General features: G+C 38.6%; 1 protein-coding gene across 9 annotated transcripts in view; it reads left to right on the top strand.

Annotated features, from left to right (window-relative positions):
- Positions 1-20,649, top strand: part of runx1t1 (RUNX1 partner transcriptional co-repressor 1) — a 67,946-nt gene extending 47,297 nt beyond the window's left edge. For 8 of the 9 annotated variants that reach the window (XM_015358146.2, XM_069194802.1, XM_015358147.2 and 5 more), the window contains exons 6-11: positions 2,032-2,282; positions 4,004-4,098; positions 7,896-8,094; positions 8,992-9,060; positions 13,338-13,528; positions 16,269-20,649. In XM_015358146.2, the coding sequence (XP_015213632.1) occupies positions 2,032-2,282; positions 4,004-4,098; positions 7,896-8,094; positions 8,992-9,060; positions 13,338-13,528; positions 16,269-16,547 (1,084 nt within the window). In that variant the 3' untranslated portion in view covers positions 16,548-20,649. The remainder of the gene's footprint in view (positions 1-2,031; positions 2,283-4,003; positions 4,099-7,895; positions 8,095-8,991; positions 9,061-13,337; positions 13,529-16,268) is intronic. The other variant, XM_006635996.3, reaches the window with a different exon arrangement.
- The last annotated feature ends 918 nt before the right edge of the window (positions 20,650-21,567 follow it).

Below are 21,567 nucleotides of genomic sequence, written 5' to 3'. Positions count from 1 at the left end.
TGTAATAAAAAAGGTTTGGATGATAAATTATTTCCGAAATAAGCAGCATTTTAATGTTCACAGAAATTGTAAATAGTTGTAAGAACAGAAAAGGTATAGCACCAACTGGAAAAAATGTTTTATGCACTGTATAGAAAAATCAATGTTAGTAGTTGTCATATTAGCTCTTTCTGGTTTTCATTAATACTTTTGTGTGCTTTTTCCTTATTGTAATTCTTGCATAATTCTAAAATCTATAAAACATATAGATGGAGCCTTGGGACACAGATGATAACAAATACAGATGAGCTGTCTGGCCAAACGGGCTTGCTAAGCTATTCTTTTTCTGCTTAGCTTTGCTTTGTTAAAGGCAGAATTGGAATGTTTTATTTAAACAATACAAATTCTAATAAGAGGTTGTGATATTATTATGATTCACATAGTGAGTTCGAAAGGCAATACATATTTTCTTTCCTGACTCCTTGTGTTTTTTATTTACTGTTTATTAGTTTTAAGGAATAATAGCAGGATATACTGTACTCACATTAAAGACGGCAAAATGACACCTTTTCTCTCATTTCAGAGAACTCGGTTTACTACAAAAGGCTTTGCAAATTACAGCCATGTCTCTTAAGGCAGCCGTTATGAAGAGCAAAAACATAAATGTGAAAATAATGCTTTGAGGAGGAGAGAAAAAAGATTCTCTGTAGCGTGTGTGTGTTGGGGGGTGTTTTGGTACATATGGCTTGTCATGGATGAGCAGTCACAGTGAGATTTGAAGTCTATTAAAATGGCTCATTAAAAAGTTCAATCTGTTTCTGTAATAACATTGGGATCTATCCGTCATTAAACCAGCGCCAAACTTGACATTGGAATGGAGTCGTAGTTTGCAGCTGCCTTTGGAAATCTTTGTGGCTGTTGGTACCGGTTCCCATTTCTAGATACAGTATGTCAGCAGGACTGGCTCAGCTTTCACTGGAACACAGCACAGATAATGAACGCTGCAAAACAGAGGAACCATGCAGCTTCTGTTTTCAAGTCCAGCAATGAATAAAAATGCATGTGCACTGCAGTGGTTTGCTATAACTACTACATGTAATTCATTTTAATACTTCATACTACAATAATTCATAAACGCCTTACACTGCAAAAACCAATGGATGCATGGTTGTGCTCCAAGGTTTAAGCTCCATCTTTGGTCATGGCTGTGATGTTACATGTTTGTATTGGTATAGGGGACTTTTAGAAAAAAAGCAACAAGGGTACCTACTCCATTTCAACTTGGTACAAAATTTCTATTGATGTACAACATATCAGCTACTTCGGCTTCAAGTGACTGTAAATACAGTATTATAACATAGAACTGGGTAAGCCATTCAGCTTTTGCGTCACTGGGATCACTGGCATTAGACAAACAAAATAACCAGGCCATTAAATAAAAAATTCAATGAAGACAGAATTCATTATTTGTAGAATCGCCAATTATTCTTGTTATATACCCATCACGTCTTATTTCATGACTACAAACTCTGCACGCGCACACGGCGGAGAATGAGGAAGTGTAGTCAGACCCTTCCAATGCTCCCACCTCGTCTTTTAACACCTTACACGTACGGTCTTCAGTGCCAATTGGAAGAGAGGGGCTTCCACCTTACAGCACCACAAGCCTGGCAGCCCCAGGAAGCTGAAGGGGGCGCTGTGTTACGACGAGTGACCTGGATGACTAATCCCACTACATAGCTCAACCAATTATGTCCCCATCCCTGTATGCCAGTAGCATGACACAGGCTCGAACCCACGACACCTAGATCAGAGAGATGAACTTGCATTTTATTAAGCCTTTCCCTAACCCTAAGGCACTCGGAAGCCCCTTAAATCAACATGTTGTATCACCCATGAGTGTTTGAGAAAATTGTATCGGGAGGGAAAAAAATGTCTAGCAGAATGTGCTTTACTTTTACATGCATGGAGGTGGGAAACAAGAAACATGCAGTGAACCTCTGATTCACCCTGCAGTTTACTGCAATTCATTTTCACTTTTCTCTCCTGCAGAACCAAAGAGAATGGCTTTGATCGAGAGCCTTTGCACTCAGACCACCCAAGCAAGAGGCCCTGCACTATCAGCCCTGGTCAGCGGTACAGTCCAAATAACGGCCTGTCTTACCAGCCCAACGGTCTGCCTCACCCCACACCGCCTCCACCTCAGCACTACCGTCTGGACGACATGGCTATTGCCCACCACTACAGGGACTCGTACAGGCACCCCAACCACAGGGACCTCAGGGACAGAGCCAGACCTCTGGGTAAGGATCTCAGGCCTGCGCGGCTAAGGAGAACCAGCTGGCCTCACATGAGTGGGAGTGTTGGTTTCTGAAGGGCTCACCGGGTCATGTTTTTTCTGCTGTGACTCTATTGTACCTTCTTTCGGCAAATGGACAGTTAGCAGTCAGCACATCCCTCTGATAATCCCACCTCCCGTGCTGCCTTTTAGGTTATCTTTTTGTCATTGCCACAGTTAGAAAATGGGGTACATCTCGCCAGTGCAGCAACAAGATAATTCAGCCTTTGTGCAGACTGCTTGATATTTAAAGCACATAATCAGATTCAACACTGAGTTCAGAACATTGTGACAGCAGAAAACAATAAGCTTTCGCATCAGTAGTACCAAACCAAATTTATATGTATATTTTTCAGTGCGAGACAGTTTGGATGTAATGCTCGAAAATAATTGAATGTTTGATGCTTGTAATCAAAGTAAAACAGGATTGGATGGGAAGTCTATTGGCAAATGGATCTTCCCGGGAAAATTTTGTCTACTGGATATTAGCAGATTCTGAACTGCCTGCCTGGTACATGGGTGATTAATCCACTCCAAACTGTAATATAAAACACTGCAACCTTCTTTTACTGAATTAGACTTTACTAATACATCTGAAAGCCTCTCTGAAGATTTTCTCACAGCTCATCACATCCTGCCTGCCCCTGCCCATTGGCAATTTTATTTTGAACATAAAACCAGTTACAAAAGAAAGGAGACCACTTGGGCAGTTTTGTAGTTAGATACGAGGAACTCATTCAGTTTTTTCTTGAAGGAAATCAAGGCATCGGCTTCAACCACATGGCTGGGTAGCTTGTTCTCCTAGTCTCATTTTTTTTAAAGGCACGTTCTCAAAGTTTTGACTTGTAGCCTCTGGTTAGTGTTTTTCACTTTTCATTCTGAAAAAGCTCACTGATTTGACTTTGGCAATTGCTTTGAGGATTTTGAATTATTGGATCAGGTCTCCTCATGGTCTCCTCTGCTTAAGAGAAGAAAAAAAAGGTTCATTTTCTTCAGCCTGTCAGTGTAGGGTGAAAAAGGCACTTTGCCAAAACTCAATCGGTCAAAGACCCAATGAAGATTTGGATATATATAGGGGTAACTGCTTTTAATTTCCCAAAAAAACAAGAAAGTAGAGAAAAAAATAACAAGCTCATTGTAGTTTATTCCTGGTAATCTCTTAAGGATGGAAGAGTTTCACATAGAGGAGATGCAATAATACCACTCTCCGAAGCCGTAGAGCAGTAGGCTTAAAAGTACCACACAGACCTCTGGTGATATCAGATGAAGTTCCTCTTTCGTCTTCCACACAGGTAATAAAAAGCCTCAGCAGGCCCTGTTGCTGCCTACTTGTTTCCTGTTCAAGATCAGGGGTGCCTGAAGAGAGGCGTTTGTGCAGTTCATAATGGACGGCCTATTACGATACTGGGGAGAAAAAAAAAAAGATGAAGGCTGAATGTATTTTCTCAAGGATGTATGTTTATTATTACTTGACAGACCCCTTTGTAAGTGTAATGGGCTGCGACTCGCCCGCAGACAGCGTTGGAAAGTAGGGGAACTGTTTGAGGAATGGAGGTGTCGGGGTTTTGTGTTAGTGATGAGAAAAGCAGAGACGATCACGACTCACCTGATGGATAATGGGGGAAGAAGAAAGGTTTTCCAGTAGAATGGCTCAGAGTGAGTGAAATCGTTTTCCCCTCTTGGCAGGGATGCATGGCACACGTCAGGAGGAAGTGATTGATCATCGGCTTACGGACAGGGAATGGGCAGAGGAGTGGAAGCACCTTGACCATGTAAGAAAAGTAATAACATTTTTTATTACTAAAAATAAAATGTATGTCTGTGCATGTACAGTCGTTCTTCAACAATACTAGGAGCCCAGTTCAAAAGTGGCGTATTGCACGCTGAGTATAGAATTCACCAGCAATCTTGGATGAGAGTGAATATGTGAATTAAAAAATAAGATTCCGGCTAATGTTTTGTTGGTCCTTCCATCTGCTGTAATTACCACTAAAGCCCTCTGGGACAAAATGTATTTCAGCCATTGTATCTTTAGGTGTTTTTCAAGCCCTTTCATGCGACTCATGATAAATGCTGATACATAACGTATACAGTATTTTTCAGTTCCAGCTTGATTGTTTTGCAATTCTCAAATACAAGGAAAAACTGGGGGAATTAACCAAAGAGCAAGAGCTCATGTACAGCTTTTCTCTTCTCAGGGGAGGACCCAAGCTGTAATTAAAAAACGAAAGACATACGTAGGATGTGCAGTCTGTGCCGTCTTGCAATACCAAATCCCCACACAAACAAACGTTGCAATGATGGGGGGGGAAAAAAAACTCACGGCCGCTCATGAAGACAGACATTTAAAACTCCTCTCCTTAAGGAACAGCTAAAGAAGATCGGCCTGTTTCTCTAGTAGACTGCAGGAGCAATCCAAAACTGTCTTTTCATGCATCCAAAGTCCAAAGTATTACATGTGAGGGTCTTGGCTACCCAGGGCCCATCCCAGAAATGCAGGGTTTGAGGCTGAACGAGGTTCATGTCCATTGCATGGCATATACACGAGGACACAAACACCCCGTTAGTCTAGTCGCGTGTTTCTGGGAGGTGGGGGTGGAAAACTGGAGAGCCTGGAGTGTAAATGAACTTAAAGGAAATAAAGGCTCACTGGTCCTTTAAAGGAAGTAAAGGAAGTAAAGGATCACTGATCCTTTACTGAACAAAGTGTCGGACTAAAATTATGGAGTTATTAAGATGTAGGTCAATGTTCTATCAAATACCTGCTGTAAAGAATTTATATAATAGCCTTTCCTCAAAGTGCTTAATCCTTTTTTTTTACCGTAGGTTTTTGAATCTTCTACTATTTGTACATGTTGAATTTGGTTGAATTTGGCAGGGTGTGGATCTGTAAGTTGCGGGCACATTGCCTTTTGTTTCAGTTTTGAATTACTTCTGAAACTAACACAAACTTTGTGGCAGCAAAAATGACAAGAAATTCATTCTGAAATCCAATTGTCTGCAGATATGCCTTTTAAATGTGCCAACACTCCACGCTGTTGACACCTTTAGTACTTTATGTGCTAGCAGATAAAACCAGAAAACGGTTCTCAGTTTGCCTCACCAGTCTCACAAATACATATACTGTACATCAGTTCTAATTCAAAGCATCAGGAAAGTGTTCTTCGGACTCTGAGAATTTTCTCTATTTCTGCCCTCAGATTTTTTAATGAGGTTTGAAATATGCAACTGTCACAACATAAAGGGTGTTAGTGGTAATTAGGAAAGATGGAAGACCTACAACATTTTCCATAAAAAATGTAAAAATTATTTGTGTACTGTACTCATCCCACATAACCAATCCAAGGCTATGTATCATTCTCTATTTTTCTTTTTTTACACATATTGAGGGTTAAGAATCTTGACATTTTGTTGGTGATCATTTCGTCGTTATCATGCCATAACCACATGTATCTCCATGCATCTACGGTAATAGTCTACATCTTGGTGAAAGGAAATCACTAAAACAGAAATACGATTACAACGAACAGGAATAACATTTCGGTTTACTAAAAATGTTTCATAACCATACTATTTGTTAAATATACATGCAGTTTGAAAATATTTGCTGATGTGAAAGTTAGCCCTTCTGAGTCATATCTTGGTACTTAGATGGCCGAAGTTTCTGTACTGGGAGTGTTTGTAGCTTTTCATCTGAATGTTTCTTTGGAAGGGTGGAGACAAATAAGAAAGAAGGGTAGTGGGAGAGACTGTTTTCTGTGGTCTGGAAAATGTATGTTTCTTTAACTTTTTTTTAAATTAATTTATTAATGTTGTTTGGCTGTGTAAAATAAAGAAATTGAAATTTCAACACCTGGAAAGTTCTATCTTTTCAGTCCTTTCTCAGTTTTAAACATAGTCACTAGTACAGCTTGTTTTGTCAGTAAGGTTAACAACATCGACTTAGTTTTTGTCAGGTGAAGAGAAATTCAATTTATTTCAATTTCTATTTAAGTAAAATAAGGAAATCACTATGTAGCCATTGCCTATGATACAGAAAGGAAAAAAAATGAAAATGAAATATTACTTGTGAATAAGATAGTAAATTAAACTCTAGTAATACGGTCAAAGCAAAGTACAGATGAGTTAATCCAAGCTGGGGTTTTCTTCATTTTGAAGTGAAATAATGCATCGTATAAAATAGTTTATCTTATAGTTGTCTTTGCTTCTTTATTCATAATCTCCAACACTCTTCACAATTTATTTTTTGTGCAGCTTTCTTTCATAATTAGATTTACAAGGTTTTGCCTACAGGCCCAGCTAGTCATTAATTGATTGAAACCCCCTAATGTATGGATGAACACAGTTTTAATAATTTGGAGTCTGTTCTTGCCAGTACCCCTGAATTAGTAAATTACTTTTTTTTTTAATTGCAGGCTTGGAAGAGATAAGCTTTGTAATTAACACAATTGATGATGGGGTGAAATGATTCTCAGAAAAGTAGAGTGGTAGAGTTAGGTGTTAAAAAAGCAAAGATTGAGTAAGTATAATCTGTATCTTTTCAGATATACTTTGCATTCCCAAATGAGCCCCTTCTCAAGGATATATTTATAGCTTCTTTAAATTGGGGCATTTTTATTGTCAACAGCCTCTTATGTGCTTCTGCACAGAGATGGAAGTTACCATTTGCCAGAATACTAAAGCACAACAAGTTGTCAGCTTCATGCTATGTTGTTGACCCAGCATGCGCTGTATGTTTACAGAGCAGTTTCTTTCAATTTTAGACTTGTGGTCCCACTATATGACCCTTTTCAGTGCAGCACCTCCTGCTGGGAAAAATAAGATGGTGATGGGGAACCAAGTATCTTAATGGCCTGGAGCGAGTGTCTGAATCACCTGGGATGTTTCTCTGTTTAAAATGCAGGTTCATTACTGAAAAAGCAGTCATTGACCTGCCGAGATAAATGTAAACTCTGTTAAAATGCTACATCATGCTACTTGGAGCACATGCATGTACACAAATACTGACAGAAAATTAGCACCTGTTGCTGGTGTTGTGTAAGGTTCTCTCGGATAGATATAAAACTTTCATTGATCCTGCGTTCAATTTAAAAGGTCTTTTTGAATGATACTGTAAGTTATACATATTCTTAATCGGCCCCTTTCTCCAATTCTAACTCAACTTGTATACAAATAGTAATCATTGCGAGTTATGAAATCACATGACTTTGAGCTCAATGTTTTGTTCTCCAAGGGAAAAACACGGCTCCATCAATACAGCTGCAGTATCTGCTCATTATTTAAACTATGAATAGCATTATATGCATTTTATTTCCACTGTGCTTCAGAATAAACAGTGTAGCGTATATACAGTATATAAAATCCCTTTTTCCTATCAAGTCATGTTTGTAAGAGACAATTTCTTATAGTTTGCACCATGGCATTGTCCCTGTTCATCTTTGTCAGTTACACCATTGTCATCACTAGTTTGGTAATATCTTGAAGCTGTAAGCGTTAGTTTTTGGCCTGCCCCTTCCATAAAATACATTAAATTGTGCCAGTCCATGTGCTCAGCGCCCTGTGTGTTCCCCCCTCCTAGCTGCTGAACTGCATCATGGACATGGTGGAGAAGACGCGGCGCTCGCTCACTGTGCTCAGGAGGTGTCAGGAGGCCGACCGTGAAGAGCTCAACTACTGGATTAGACGCTACAGTGATGCTGAGGACCTTAAGAAAGGAAGCAGCAGCACCAGCCAGTCCAGACAGCAGAGCCCCGTCAGCCAGGATTCCACCACCACAGGTACAGCACAGGGGCTCCGCAGCTCAGCTTCTGGAGAAAATGTGTAATGTTTCCTGTCAGGCTAATAAATAGTTACCACTTGCAAACATAAGCAAAAAAAAAACACTTTTTGAGACTTTCACCACATTTCTGAACCACAGCCTGCTGCAGTACGTGTAGGTATTAGTTTCTTGCATCCTTTCCTGCACTTTTAATGCTTACATATTTTTAAACTTATTCTCCAGCTACCGCTGAATCAATTTTATTGGTCCCTGCAAACACACGGGTCTTTAACTAAAACCCCCAAGTGCTTTACCTTCCCAAGTTCTCCATCATCTAGAAATGTTCTCTCAGATACTGCCTCAGAATGAGCACTGTGGCACACTTGCGAATTTTCTAGGGAACTGGAGTTAAAAAGGACTAAAAATATATAGTTTTTTTTAGCAAAGAAAAAGGAAAGCCTGGAGCCTTCACTAAAGGAGCATTGATTTTTAAAAGCATGTTTTACTTTTTGTACTTTTTAATTTTGTGGATTTGAATTTAGAAGAGGCATCACCTTAGTTTTGCCTCACGGTTCATGGCCTGGGTTCAGTTGAGGTTTGGAGTTTGCATGGTCATCCTAAGGCTTTGTAGGTTTCCTCTGAATATTCTGGTTTCCTCTCACCTTCCAAAGACAGTGTTTCCTGTATTGGATTGGCTTTATAATTTCAGAATAAGTTAAGAGGTAGCTGCAACCCTGTTGTAGAAAAAATGACTTTCATAATTGAAGGGTGAATGAGGATGGGTCTGTCCTCATTGAGCTCATAATGTCCTCTGTGTCTGACTTATACTTAGTGTTTCTTGCTAATATTTCTTGTTTAAGCCCGACCCTATTTTTCTTACTCATCAAGGTGCACATTTGTCTCTTCCCTGTGTTAGAAATTCACCGGGAGTTCCTTCACCGACCGGCTTCTGGATATGTGCCTGAAGAGATCTGGAAAAAAGCTGGTAAGAACTGCCTTTGGTAATTGTGTGTTCATTTGGTCAGACAGTGTGTTTTTTCAACAAAGAAATTAGGTTTTTGACATCACAGATATGCAACATATTTCTACATGCTTCTTAAAAGTATTTTATTGAATAATGGAGATGGAGATTATCCATGTTCAGACTAAATGAAAGGGTAGCTTTTAGGAAGAGGTGTTAAAGAAAAAATGTAATTTGGGTGTACTGTACATAGATGCTAAATATTATTTTACAGGTATAATGCTTTTACAGAAAAATAGAACACATTTTTAAATGCACTACAGACAGCTAGAGAAATCTTGCCCTTTTTACCTCCTTCTGTGACTGAAAACTGGTCGATGGCTGAGGAAAACTGTCTGTTATTACATGAAATTGGACACCGCAAGCATTAATCTTTGTACTACAGGTTTTACTTCAGTTCCATTCAGTGTTTCCTCCTCATATCAATTCACATTAAAAGCACATCTTCAGGAACACTTTGCCATTTCCCCAACACCGTGCTTGGCACAGCAGAATTTAGTCATACCGCATCCAAAATCCCTTTGTCTTTAATTTGGTAAGGTATTTAATTACTTAGCTCAGAACAACAGAAAGCATCCTTACTCTAAAACATCATATATTGTATTACACAATGGCAGCATTGTATTTTTGAAAAAGTTCCTGAAAGCCAGTGATACAATATAATACAATATGTAATATATGGCTGTTTTGTTTCTCTGACATGGTAAATTGCCATTTGGATATTGTAAGGAACTGCTGGGTTTTCTTCATCTTCTTTCCAGTCCATAAGGCATGCAATGTCTAAATAAGAAGCCAGGTTCACAAAAACATATTAAAATTTGTAATAATATAATAGTAATAAAGGCTGTTCATCACTTCATCTCCTCATTCACCATCTCCCTACCCTGAGTAACACCACTATGCTCTCGTGCTATTCTCTCTCTCTTTTTAAACAAACCATTCAACTGATTGCACTGACACTGGGTGCAACACAATGGATCACTTTAGTCTCCTTGCTAATCTCAAAATTCCTGGTGCTGCTCTTACCTGTTTTTTTTTCCCCCTCTCATCACTCGCAGGTGAGGCATGCTCATACCAGATCTTCTGGCAAGGATATGCTATCTGCCTCTCACTTTCTGTCTGCTGCATTTCCTCAGGGCTCCATCCTGGGCCTTACTGCGTTCTGTCTTTACACCCACTCCCTGGTCCTCCCATCTCTTCGCACTGCTTTTCATATTACGTTCATGGTGATTATGCTCAAATCCTCTGTTTCCCCCCTTCTGCCTCAGATTTCTTCCCACATTTCTGCCTTCTTACAGCTATCTCCTCCTAGATCCATTCCCACCATTTTAAATTCAACTGCTGAAAGGGAGAGGAGGTCTTTTCCAGTTCTCCTAATCCCTCCACTCTCTTTCCCTCTTCCCCAGCCAAGATCCCTGGCATCACTTCCTCTCCTGTCTCCAACACATTTCTGCCTTCTCTTTCTTCTTTAGCAGCAGTGATAGAATCTACCTCTTCTCTACTATGTATTTTCACGAGGAATGACGGCAGCCGAAAGCTTGGGAGAAATTAGTTTATTGAGATGTGGAGATTTGGCGTAACCCGCTTGGCTGAGGGCCAACCTCCCGGCCGTTGGACGGGGAGGATAGGACCCCCATGCGACCAATGGGGCAGCTGCAAAGGTGGAGAGGGGGTGGAGGAGGGATGCAGAAAACGAAGGAGGAAGAGGAGAGGGTGACGTTTGATATATATGGAGACCGGTTGCTTACGTCAGGATTAGTGGGAATTGCGGCAGCTGTGTCGATTGAGCTCGGCTGCTTTCATTCCTCCCGAACTTTCATTAAAAACTTCATTAATGTGATTCTTAATCCAAGCGCTGGTGCGGTCCTACTTAGATACCTCTTGACCAGCCTCCATGCTAAAACTATTCAGTACACCCAGAATTCTGTACCTTGCCTTGTCTGTTTTTGTCACTTACACTGTTCTTTTGCTGTGCTTTCCTTATTGTTGCCTGTATAAATCAGTGTTCCATTCAGAACTCTAGTCTGTTCCTACTGCTGTCTCAACTAGCCAGGTCATATCTTAATATTACTAACCATTATCATTGTTCCATTCCAAAGTATTCCAAAATGCTTTGCATATACCTTTAGGAGGGGAACCACCTCATCCATTACTTAAGCACTCCTCCCACACGGGTGACCCAAAGCAGCTTGTAGAACATGTACAGTACCAACATACTCATTACTAGCATATCGAGAGAGGGGAAAAACTACTTCAACTTAAGGAAACATTTTGGGCATTTTTAGACTTTGCAAGCCCAGGAAGGAAATTAGCCAGGACAGTAAGGTTAGCATGCCTACTCTTAACAAACAGTGCCACTGGATTTTAAATGATCAAGTGGTCAGGTTTAGTATCTCATCCAAAGAATGGGACAGCTCTTATGGTTATATCCCTGATTACCACACTGGTTTGCACTGAGAACTGGTTTTGTAAATTGTAGTTCAGAGTAAAGTGTGCCACTCACACAGGTTTTCCTTAGAAGTCTATCATACAAGTACTGACAAGGTACTGAGGTCTAATGAGATCAGACAATAACATGGTTGTGCTGGTCCAATGAATGTCCTATTCATGCAAAATGGAGAAAAACCTTGACTTGGTTTTAGTTTCATAAAGGCAGTGATAAAATAAGTTTTAACATATCTGTCTTTGCTTTTTTTAATTAAAAAAATAGTAATTAAATTTATAGATTGGAGAATGTTTGCAGTTGGTAATAAATATTCAAGCCCCTTGCAAAATGTCCTACCAATTCTCTTTACTGATCTGCATGTGCCCTTGGGACCAGAATAGAAATGCATAATTTAAATATAAATTGCCTGATTTACATATACAATTAGTCAAGCTGCAGCTTTGATCGTAAGCAAAAAATTATTGTCCTGTGTTGCCACTTAGATGGAATTTTAATTCACCTTGAATATTCAAAGTAAATTCAATCTCAGTCGCACATTTCCACGATATAAAGTTCCTTTGGCAGAAATAAATTGATGAATTGTTGCTTTGATACATTTTTCTTTCAGAGACATTTTCATGGAAGAAAGGAAAACTGAAATACAAATCGCTGTTTAATGAATGTTTTACCCATATCCAGCATCAGGGCTTGTAGAGCCAATGTAACAGATAGAAGGAAGAAAGACACTATATTTCATATGCATTGATTTGCCTGTTTGGATGGCTATAACAAGGGTAGTTATTGATCTCCATTAATTTTTTTTCATTACAAATGCATGTTTTTAATTAAACAGAAAATTTAATTAAGATACTTTTTAAGTGGATTAAACAATTAAGTTCAAACACTTCAATGAAACATGCTGCAATTAGTTTTAATAGGGTGTTAATTGGTGCTGGATTTGCCAAGTTAATAATTACCGCTTATTTCGTTTTCAATTAATCATTGTCATTTTACTCTGAATAAAAGAGGAAATGATGATGGATAAACTAATTCAGGAGCAGAAGCTTTCCTCGTGCATATGAGCTGCTTGACTTCTGGAAACGGTCGTTTTTATTTGTCAGTATACAGAATAAACAATGGTTGAACTTTGAGTCTTGCAGATGCTTCTGATGTCCACAAGCCTGTTATGTTCTGCCAATGTAAGATCATGTGCTGATGTTTTGTTTGTATTTCAATAGATGCTAGATTTGCAAAAGCTTTATAAAATTGTTTTCTCTGAAGGAATGTACTGTGTATGCATCTACTTCTGCATCTTGTGTAATGATTAATATGACATCCAGTCACTTCAAATACAAGCTTAACCCATACCTTAACCCAGAGCAACATTAATTCAAAACAATTGCTGAAAAGTTCACATAGTGCAGAAAATACAGAATTGTGTTAAGGAGTTCAGCTTAAGTGCAGCAAGGTACAACAGTAATGGGCAAAAGATGGATATTTTGTAGGATCTCAACATAAAACATTCTTGCATCATAAAAGCTGAGTTTTGTGTTTTGTCACTGGTGATGTTTTGAGCTTGTGTTTAATAGTGCAGGGTCTTACTGTGCATGATGTTAAATGTGGTTCTCAAGGACTAGATATGATGCAAAATTGACTCGATGCAAATTTAAAAAAATGGAAGCTGAAACCCGCTAAATGAAATGCGAGTGCTCCTGGCGGCACTTCCTCGCCTCCCAGCGCTGTGAGCAGCCGCGAGAAGAGATGAGGTCTTCGGAGAGGCCCTTAAGGGTTTCGTTTTTCCGCCGGTTTTTTGCAGAAGAGGCGGTGAACGAGGTGAAGCGCCAGGCCATGTCGGAGCTCCAGAAGGCCGTGTCGGAGGCGGAGAGGAAGGCCCACGAGATGATCAGCTCGGAGAGAGCCAAGATGGAGCGCACGGTGGCGGAGGCCAAGCGGCAGGCCACGGAGGACGCCTTGTCCGTCATCAACCAGCAGGAGGACTCCAGCGAGGTGGGTGTCCTGGCGCTCACCGCACCTCGTCCGCTCTCCGTTTATCGCTCTTCCTCGGCCTCTTGAGTCACGCTTCTCCGAGCTTGAACTCGGAGTGATGGCTCTTTGAGCTTCCTGGCTTAGGTTTACGGCGGGACTCGCTTCTAAAAAGATCTTAGATCTTGGGTGGCGAAGACTCTTCTTAGAGGCTTTACCTAGAAGGCCTGTTACCACTAGAAGATGCTGCTTTGGCTTTTCATCACACGTCGGCAATGGTGGTGCTTCTAAAACATATTTACTATTTTCATTTCATTATTTTTAACATGGCTTGGCTCCGTTTGGATTGCAGATTCTCCCATTGTGAAGCTGGTAACAAAGTCTTTCCCCAGTTGGAATATTTTTCATCTGCTAAAGAGACAGTCTTTTCACTTAACAGTGACAAAAATGCATATTTCACCTCATTTAAACAGAGCTCTCTTGCATTCCATTAGAATAATTTGCACGCCGGAAATAATACATATTGCTTTGGTGAATAATTAGAATTTGGTCATGAGAAAATTAGTCAGATCAATCTTTTCGTTGCCACCAAGCAAAATTATTTTTAGTGAACAAGGTCCTAAACGTTTAACACCATCATACATACTCATTTAAAAATTGTTCATGCAATGTTAATTTTCTAAACGCATCAGTGGGAGACAAGGCATTTACCATCACTCGGTAATGGACTATTATGTACAATCCTTATGTTTAAAATAAATTGTGCATTAGAGTTGTTTTATCTTAGGATTTTTGCTTGTGCTATAGCTGAAATCCAACTAATATGCTGCATGCTGGCTAAGAGACAAACAGTCTTCATTTAATACCTTAAAGGACTGCAGTACATTATCTAATCCGTGTGTGCTGTGTAAATTTTATCATCTTTATACAGTCAAACTTCAACACCAATATGTGTGTGTGTATATAGATACTGTATATATGTGTTTTACCTTGTGCTTCTGAATAATATAATCGAGATTCTGCCATTTCTGAAAAGTAATTTTGCATTACTCACACAAGCACAGATGAGTCATGTAGTTTTTACTCAATTTGGAAAATCTGACTTTTATTTTGTGTAAGAGTTCTACTACAATGTTTGTAAAACACTTAAAATTATTGCCAGCTAGCCCATTTAAGAGCTCTGTTGAAAACGTCTTGTAAGTTTCAAAGCTGGGAAAGAAAAGGTAAAAAGAGAGAAAAACCTTAAGATCCCTTAAATGTCAAGTTTGACCAATTTTGTTGCATGAAAATAACTTTAAAACAGTGCATGAGAAGTTAAACCCTATGTATCTAAAGACATTCAGCAGTAGGGAAACACATTCTATGAAGAAATCTTTCAGTGATGCTGGGGGCACATTCTCAGGCAAGGAATATACAGGACGATGCAAAAGTGCATTGTTTTAAAGTGAAGCTGCATGCTTGTTCTGGGTTTTCTTGTAAGTTGTATGAGTTTTGAGCTTTTTATTTTATTTTCACTTTTTTAAGTGAACATGAAAAAATTAACTTTTGGAAAGCAATTTATCTTATATTTGCCACACATTTGAGAATGTATATTTTGTTATACAATTTGTTTATGGTGTTCTCTTACCAATGAATTTAATGATTAAATATGTTGTAGTGTTGTACACTCCAAGTTGAAGTCTTGAAGTCTTTAAAGTTTAATGAATTTCATTCAGGAAAACAGTGAAACACCGAGCATCTTCATTTAGTTTCTCTTTATAAAATAATAATAGAAAATCCAGTCGCAAAACAAGATTGTTTGCACAGCTATTTATATATTGCCTCCAGTCGTTTTTAACCCCACATCATATGTAATGTGTATATACCATGTGTTATGAGACATGAAATCCGTTACCACTAAAAGTTTATCCGCTGTTTTTTCCTTCTAGATTGCTCATTTAAGTTTGTAAAGGTGGTAGCAATTTCAAGGAAATGGGAAAATTGGGACAAAGGCATTCACTCATAATCATTCCCGCAAGCCTGTGTGTTTAATCAGTTTGCAGCAAATTCTACTTACATCTGACTTTAATCGCACAGAGGCATTGTTTATTTGACTGGTTTCTGGCCTTGCCATTTTGTTAAGTTTTTTAACATTCTGCAAGAACCTCAGACAGTGCTGCAGTAGCTGTAAGTGCTATTTTCTCTACTTCTTTTTAGGCTTTACATTTTCTGCCCCTTAGGCATATTGTAAGAAGGAAAGAAACGGTCAGACTTAAAATCAAACAGGTATCGGGGAACTCATTTGAAAAATTTTACAATTTTGGTTTTGTGCACTTTTATGCAGGTCTTTAATACCTGAAAAAGGTTAATGTGGACATTGTTTCAGACCCTGAGATGAATTTTAATGCATGCATATACAGTAGCCTCCTTAATTTATTATCCTAATTATATTTTATTTGAGTAAATTACGTTTAAAAACAGAAAAACGTGTTCACGTTTTTACATTCTTAGCATCAGCATCTGCGCATTATACACGACCATTGCTGCCAATCTGCCATGTAAGAAGAGAAAGGAATAAAAGGTTTTCTGAGGGAAATCAGAAATGTGTACAAAAAGAAATGAGAAAAATGTTGCTGTAAAATCAGGTTTTTATTAATGGCAGGACCTTTACTCCACAATTATTCTGGGTGATGAATGGAAATGTAAATCGTTGGCTATTTTATCATTATTGTTCCCTGCAATTGAGTTCTATCTTTTCCATTCCCCCCCCCCCGTGTCTCTGCAGAGTTGTTGGAACTGTGGGCGCAAAGCCAGCGAGACGTGTAGCGGCTGTAACACAGCCCGTTACTGTGGCTCCTTCTGTCAGCATAAAGACTGGGAAAAGCACCACCACGTGTGCGGACAGACGCTTCAGGCCCAACAGCAGGGAGACACGCCGGCAACCGTCAGCTCCTCTGCCACGCCGAGCAGCGGCGCAGGCAGTCCCGTGGACACCCCTCCAGTAGCCACGCCCCGGTCGACGACCCCAGGCACCCCCTCCGCCATAGAGGCCACCCCTCGCTAGGCAACCAGGCAGCCAACAAACTCGCAACAAAAACATTTCCTCATTTGCTCAAAGATGATAAACTCTAATACTACCAGAAAGAAAGAACTTGTCTTGAAGTAGTACTTATAAGCAGAAGGCCAATAACGGGTCATATTGACTTACCATTATTAAAGACACAAAGATATTCTTTGTTTTTTTTATTTTTTATTATTTTAATGATTGTTTCTTTTTTTGTTTTTTGTTTCATTTTCGTGTACATAGAAAAAGAAGAACTGAAAAGACAGCAGAGAATTACAGACAACTAGATTTGACCTCCTCCCCTCTGTTATTTTTCCAGTAGCTGGGATTTTAAACTAGATGACCTCATTAACAGATGCTTTACCAAACAGCAAACCAAGGGATTGCTAATTGCTGTTGAAAGCAAAAATGCTAATATTCAAATATAATAAAGGGACACATTGTTCTTTTGAACAATATGGAGAAAAAAAAAGAAGAAAGAAGGAAAAACCCCTCCAGGGCATGAACGTTGGATAGAGTGTAGACATTTTACTGGGAAGATGAATGGCGTCCGTGGGTTACTGACTGAACTTTGAAGACCCTCTGCGAAATGCACAGATGTGCGGCAGATTGGAAGGAAACACAGATGTTCGTCCTTTTTTTTTAACTTCTGAAAGAAATATAATAATATCCAGGTCAACGGATTGAAAAATGAAAGCTGTTTAGCGGCGGGATTTTTAAGAGGAGCAGAAGCAGCACAGGGGGAAAAAAATGCCATAATTAAAGTAAAAGAGGCTTTCTTTTCAACTGTATATCCATATATATATATAATAAAATAAGGAACACAGCCTGCAGTTGATTAGCATTTTCTCCAGCTTTCATGCCAGCCAGCTGCCCCTTTTCACTCCAGAGCTCTGCGTCACGATCACAGAGGCCCTCATGGCCAGACTATCAGGTTGGTTCCTGGTCATTTCGACAGCATCTGAATAAAAAGCAACATATGAGCAAAACAAAGGCAAAGTTAAAGTAAAACCACCTTGGCTACAGTTCTGGCTCTTTCATGTTTCCCCTGCCTTTCATGCCCTTTTTATTTTTAAGATTATTTTTTACTTTTGAAGTATTTCTCTTGGTGTAAAACACTCCTGTCCTGTGAAGTTCTCAATGGTGATTTCTTGTATATGTGTTGGACAAGTGTGAAGATGCATTGTAGTTTAACCTTACCCCACCTCTTTAGGCTCTATACCCCTTGTTGGTGCAAAACAAAAAAACTGTAACTTTCTAAGCTGCTTTTATATTTGTATGTACTAGTGATATTTCTCTCGTAGTTCCGGAAAAAAAAAAAGAAGAAAAACCAACTTTTTTTTTTGGTCGTCCTCATGAAAAGAAACAAGCTATCTCTCAGAGCTGCTACTTCACTCTGTTTGGATCTTTTCTGAGAACTAGCATGCTTCACGGAATGCTAACATAGATGTTTTGTACAAGGGATGTACATAAATGTATTTTGCACTGTAACAAAGACTCCCTGGGCATGCTTCTTTTGGCAAACTCTTTATTAAGTATTCTAGAGCCATTTTCACCGATTTTCTCTGTAGTTGTAGAGTAGCTGTGGATTTCATTTTTTTCAGCAAAAAGAAAATAAAAACTCACTATTGTTAGTGATGTTTTATAAACATGTAACAAGACTTCATGATTTCAAAAATGAAGGACAGTGCATGCCTATCACTGAAAGGTTAAGTATTGCTGTTTTTACAAAAAAAAGAAAAAAAGAAAAAAAAAGAAGAAACTAACGTTCCAAATGCAGAGGTGTAGATTGACAGCTTTAACACTGCTGAATGCCAGGTTAGACAGTATTACAAAAGAATATAACATGGAAGTCAGCCAAAGACAGATCCGAAGGACCAAAATCTGATTTTATTAAAGTTTTAAAAAATACACACAAAAGCACGAGATTTTTTTATTTGATTTGTTTCCGAAATGATCATCAGGTGAAGCCGTTTCAGCAATGTTTTCATAAAAAATAATTAACCCTTTACTGTCCAGAACCCAGACCAGAACTGCTCAACAGCTTGGATAGCAGTACCGACAAAAGTGCTGTGCACATTTCCAGCAGCCTTTCCACTCTTTTTAGAAATAGGAAGCATTCTAAAAATGAGCAATAATTTCTAACTTCTAACTGGTTATAAGCAACCAGTAAAAACCCTACACTAAAGGAATACCAAAACCCTCTAAAATAGTCAAATTTTCCTGATGTAAATTAGTTTTTTTTAGCAAAAATTTATTTTGGATTATGAATTTTGATCAATACAAATTTTGAGTACAGTACTTCATGGGAGTTAATTGGTTACTTTCAAATAACAATGGTGATATTGACTGGTTTAGTGTCGCCATGCTTTGAGACAAACCACAATTCCTGTATTGTAGTTGCACTGAACTATTAATTTTTGATAGATTTTTAATTTTCATGCATCTCCTACTTTCATTTTTAAATGCCAACAGAAGCTTCTTTTTTTCCTAGATGAATATAGTGATTAGAAGCTGGCTTTGTTTTCATCATCAACTCTAGTTTTTTAGCACAACTCAAAATGTATGTACAGTATATTGTGTGTAATCTTCCAAATGTAACATTTAAACAGTATGGCCTAATACTCAGGCGATATTTCCTGCTTTTATCCTCTAACGTGTGAATATTGACTTTTTTTAAAGACTGAAAATTTGATCGCAGTACCTAAGAAGAGGGAAATGAGCACTTAATTTGAAGCACACAGAAAGGTTTTCCTTATGGTCTCCTAAAAACCATGGTGCTAACAGACTAGTCTTTAACCTCACTGAAGTGGCCTGACGTTGGCTTTGGGCAGTCTGATTTGCGGGATCCTCTCACTTTCCTCCTTCCTGAGCCTATGTTCTAGACTGTAAAGGGTTAAGTAATCCAAAAAGGTGTCTGACACCCATTTATGTCTCAGAAGCTGTGATTTTATGTAAAACAGCAAAGCTGTTTTAACACTAGTGTATTGTATTTAAAAAGATTAGTGCATCATGTTACTTCATTTCAGGGCACCCTGGGTAAAATAAAAAAAAATAAAACTAAAACCTGATTTACTGAGCTCTATCTCCTCCTATCTTCTCCTCCTGTTTTGCTACAACCTCCTCAGTGGCAAAAAGTTTCACTCTACCTCTGACAGCATGTATAGTGCACCAGTAGTTAAACATACTGGTCTAGTCAAACCAAATGGGCACAAGAGAACAGGATACCAAAAGTAAAAGCTCATACAGCTGCAAAACCATATCACTACTTGGTAACAATGCAGACCTCATAAACCTAATGGAAAAAAAAAAACTTTTGTTACTTTCCTTTATGCCTGTCACTTATATACAGATCATGTGAAAAGTATAATTTGTAGGTATAACACATCAAAGAAATACAACAGTAATTTAAAAAAAGAAAATCAGCTCCATTTAATATAATCAAAACAGCGGTCGCTGATAAGAAATAGGGCGTCCTCTATCTCTCTATCTCTCTCTCTCTTTCTCTCTCTTTATCTGTCGTGAGACGTGCTTGTGACAGGGCCGCCTGTCTATGTTGTTTAGGTGCATGTCATGGGGATTAATTTGTAAAAAAAAAGGACGTTATTTAAAATGAAAACCATAAAGGCTGGTTGTTTAAAGCATGCCTGTGTCTCAAATGCGTTGAAAGGGGGTGGGGGGTGGGGAGAGTGACGGCATTTTCCAGTTTGAGAAAAGAAAAATATATATACAGTACAAACAGAGACATATCTAGAAGGGATACAAGCTGGAGACTGTCGAAATGCAGACTGAAGAAAACGAGTCGGATTCTGAAAGTTTTATTGTGAAAAACGAAAAGGAATTGAAGTTGTTGTGCAATACTTAATTCAGACATGTACCACAAGTTAATGGTAGACTAACACTGGGGGGTCAGCACATCATGCTTTTGTCAGCATACTCTTGAGCTTTTAAGTCTACTATGTCGGAACTGTGGTTTCTTGTTTATTCTTTGATTTTTCTTTAGTTGGACTGTAATGTATGGTCTGTCAACCTGTGAATCTTTAAAGTATGATTCAGGTATTGTTGTACTCCTTACTGTGTAATAAATATGTTAATATCTGTATCCACTGAAACCTGTGTTTTGTTACCATGTTGCCCGGTGGACATCATTTCTAGAGCTGCTCTACTGGCTACTACATGCGATACGACGCCGATCATAACATTGAAAAATAACAACAGTCATTGTTTTCTCAAACACCGATGGCTGATATTTTTATGATCGCCTGCTGGCTGGCTAGTGCATTTCATCAAAAACATTAGATTTACATTAGTTCTTTGCCTTGATAAACCATCTCTTGCTGTTGACCCTGAACCTACTTTCAATAGTCTTTATAGTTGTTCCCATCTTCTCCACCAAAGTTATTTCTTACTTTTTTTTAATTGATAGAATTATGGCTAATGCTTTTTTTATCCCAACTGTTTCAGAAAAATGCTTTATGATCCCTTATGCTTGATTAGTCAAAAGAAATCAGCCTGATATCTGTCAATTGGAGCACTAATGGTGGATAAGGCGACAAGAAAAAGAATCTTCCAGTGTTCTGTGAATATCAGGGATGTTTTCAAGTGAAAGTACCACTGGAGTATTGTGTTTTTAATACGGCGTACCCCTTGCACACAAAATGTTAAAGAATGATAGCAAAACTATAATGAACAAGTCTGGAACATGTAACATGTAGTCAATATGTTCTTCAGTTTTGCGCTCTGGTCAGGGAACGTAGGACTTCTGATAAAGATAATGGAATAATTTCCAGTATTTTGTCCCTGTCAAACTGATATTTACATTTTCTAAATTGGTTTCATTTTATATTTCTCATACTATATGACATGGGTTTGGAGGATCACAAAAATTTCCACTGGTCAAGCCTCCTTTATAAAACCTACAAAAAAAAAGGCCTTTTGTGAGCCAAAACTACATGTCTACAGTAGAATCGCCAAAAAACACGAGGTGATCAAATGGGTGAGATGGAAAATGCAAAGAGGA

Source organism: Lepisosteus oculatus, chromosome 10 (assembly GCF_040954835.1).
Source record: "Lepisosteus oculatus isolate fLepOcu1 chromosome 10, fLepOcu1.hap2, whole genome shotgun sequence".
Taxonomy (NCBI): Eukaryota; Metazoa; Chordata; class Actinopteri; order Semionotiformes; family Lepisosteidae; genus Lepisosteus; species Lepisosteus oculatus.
This window is presented reverse-complemented; position numbering and strand designations above follow the sequence as displayed.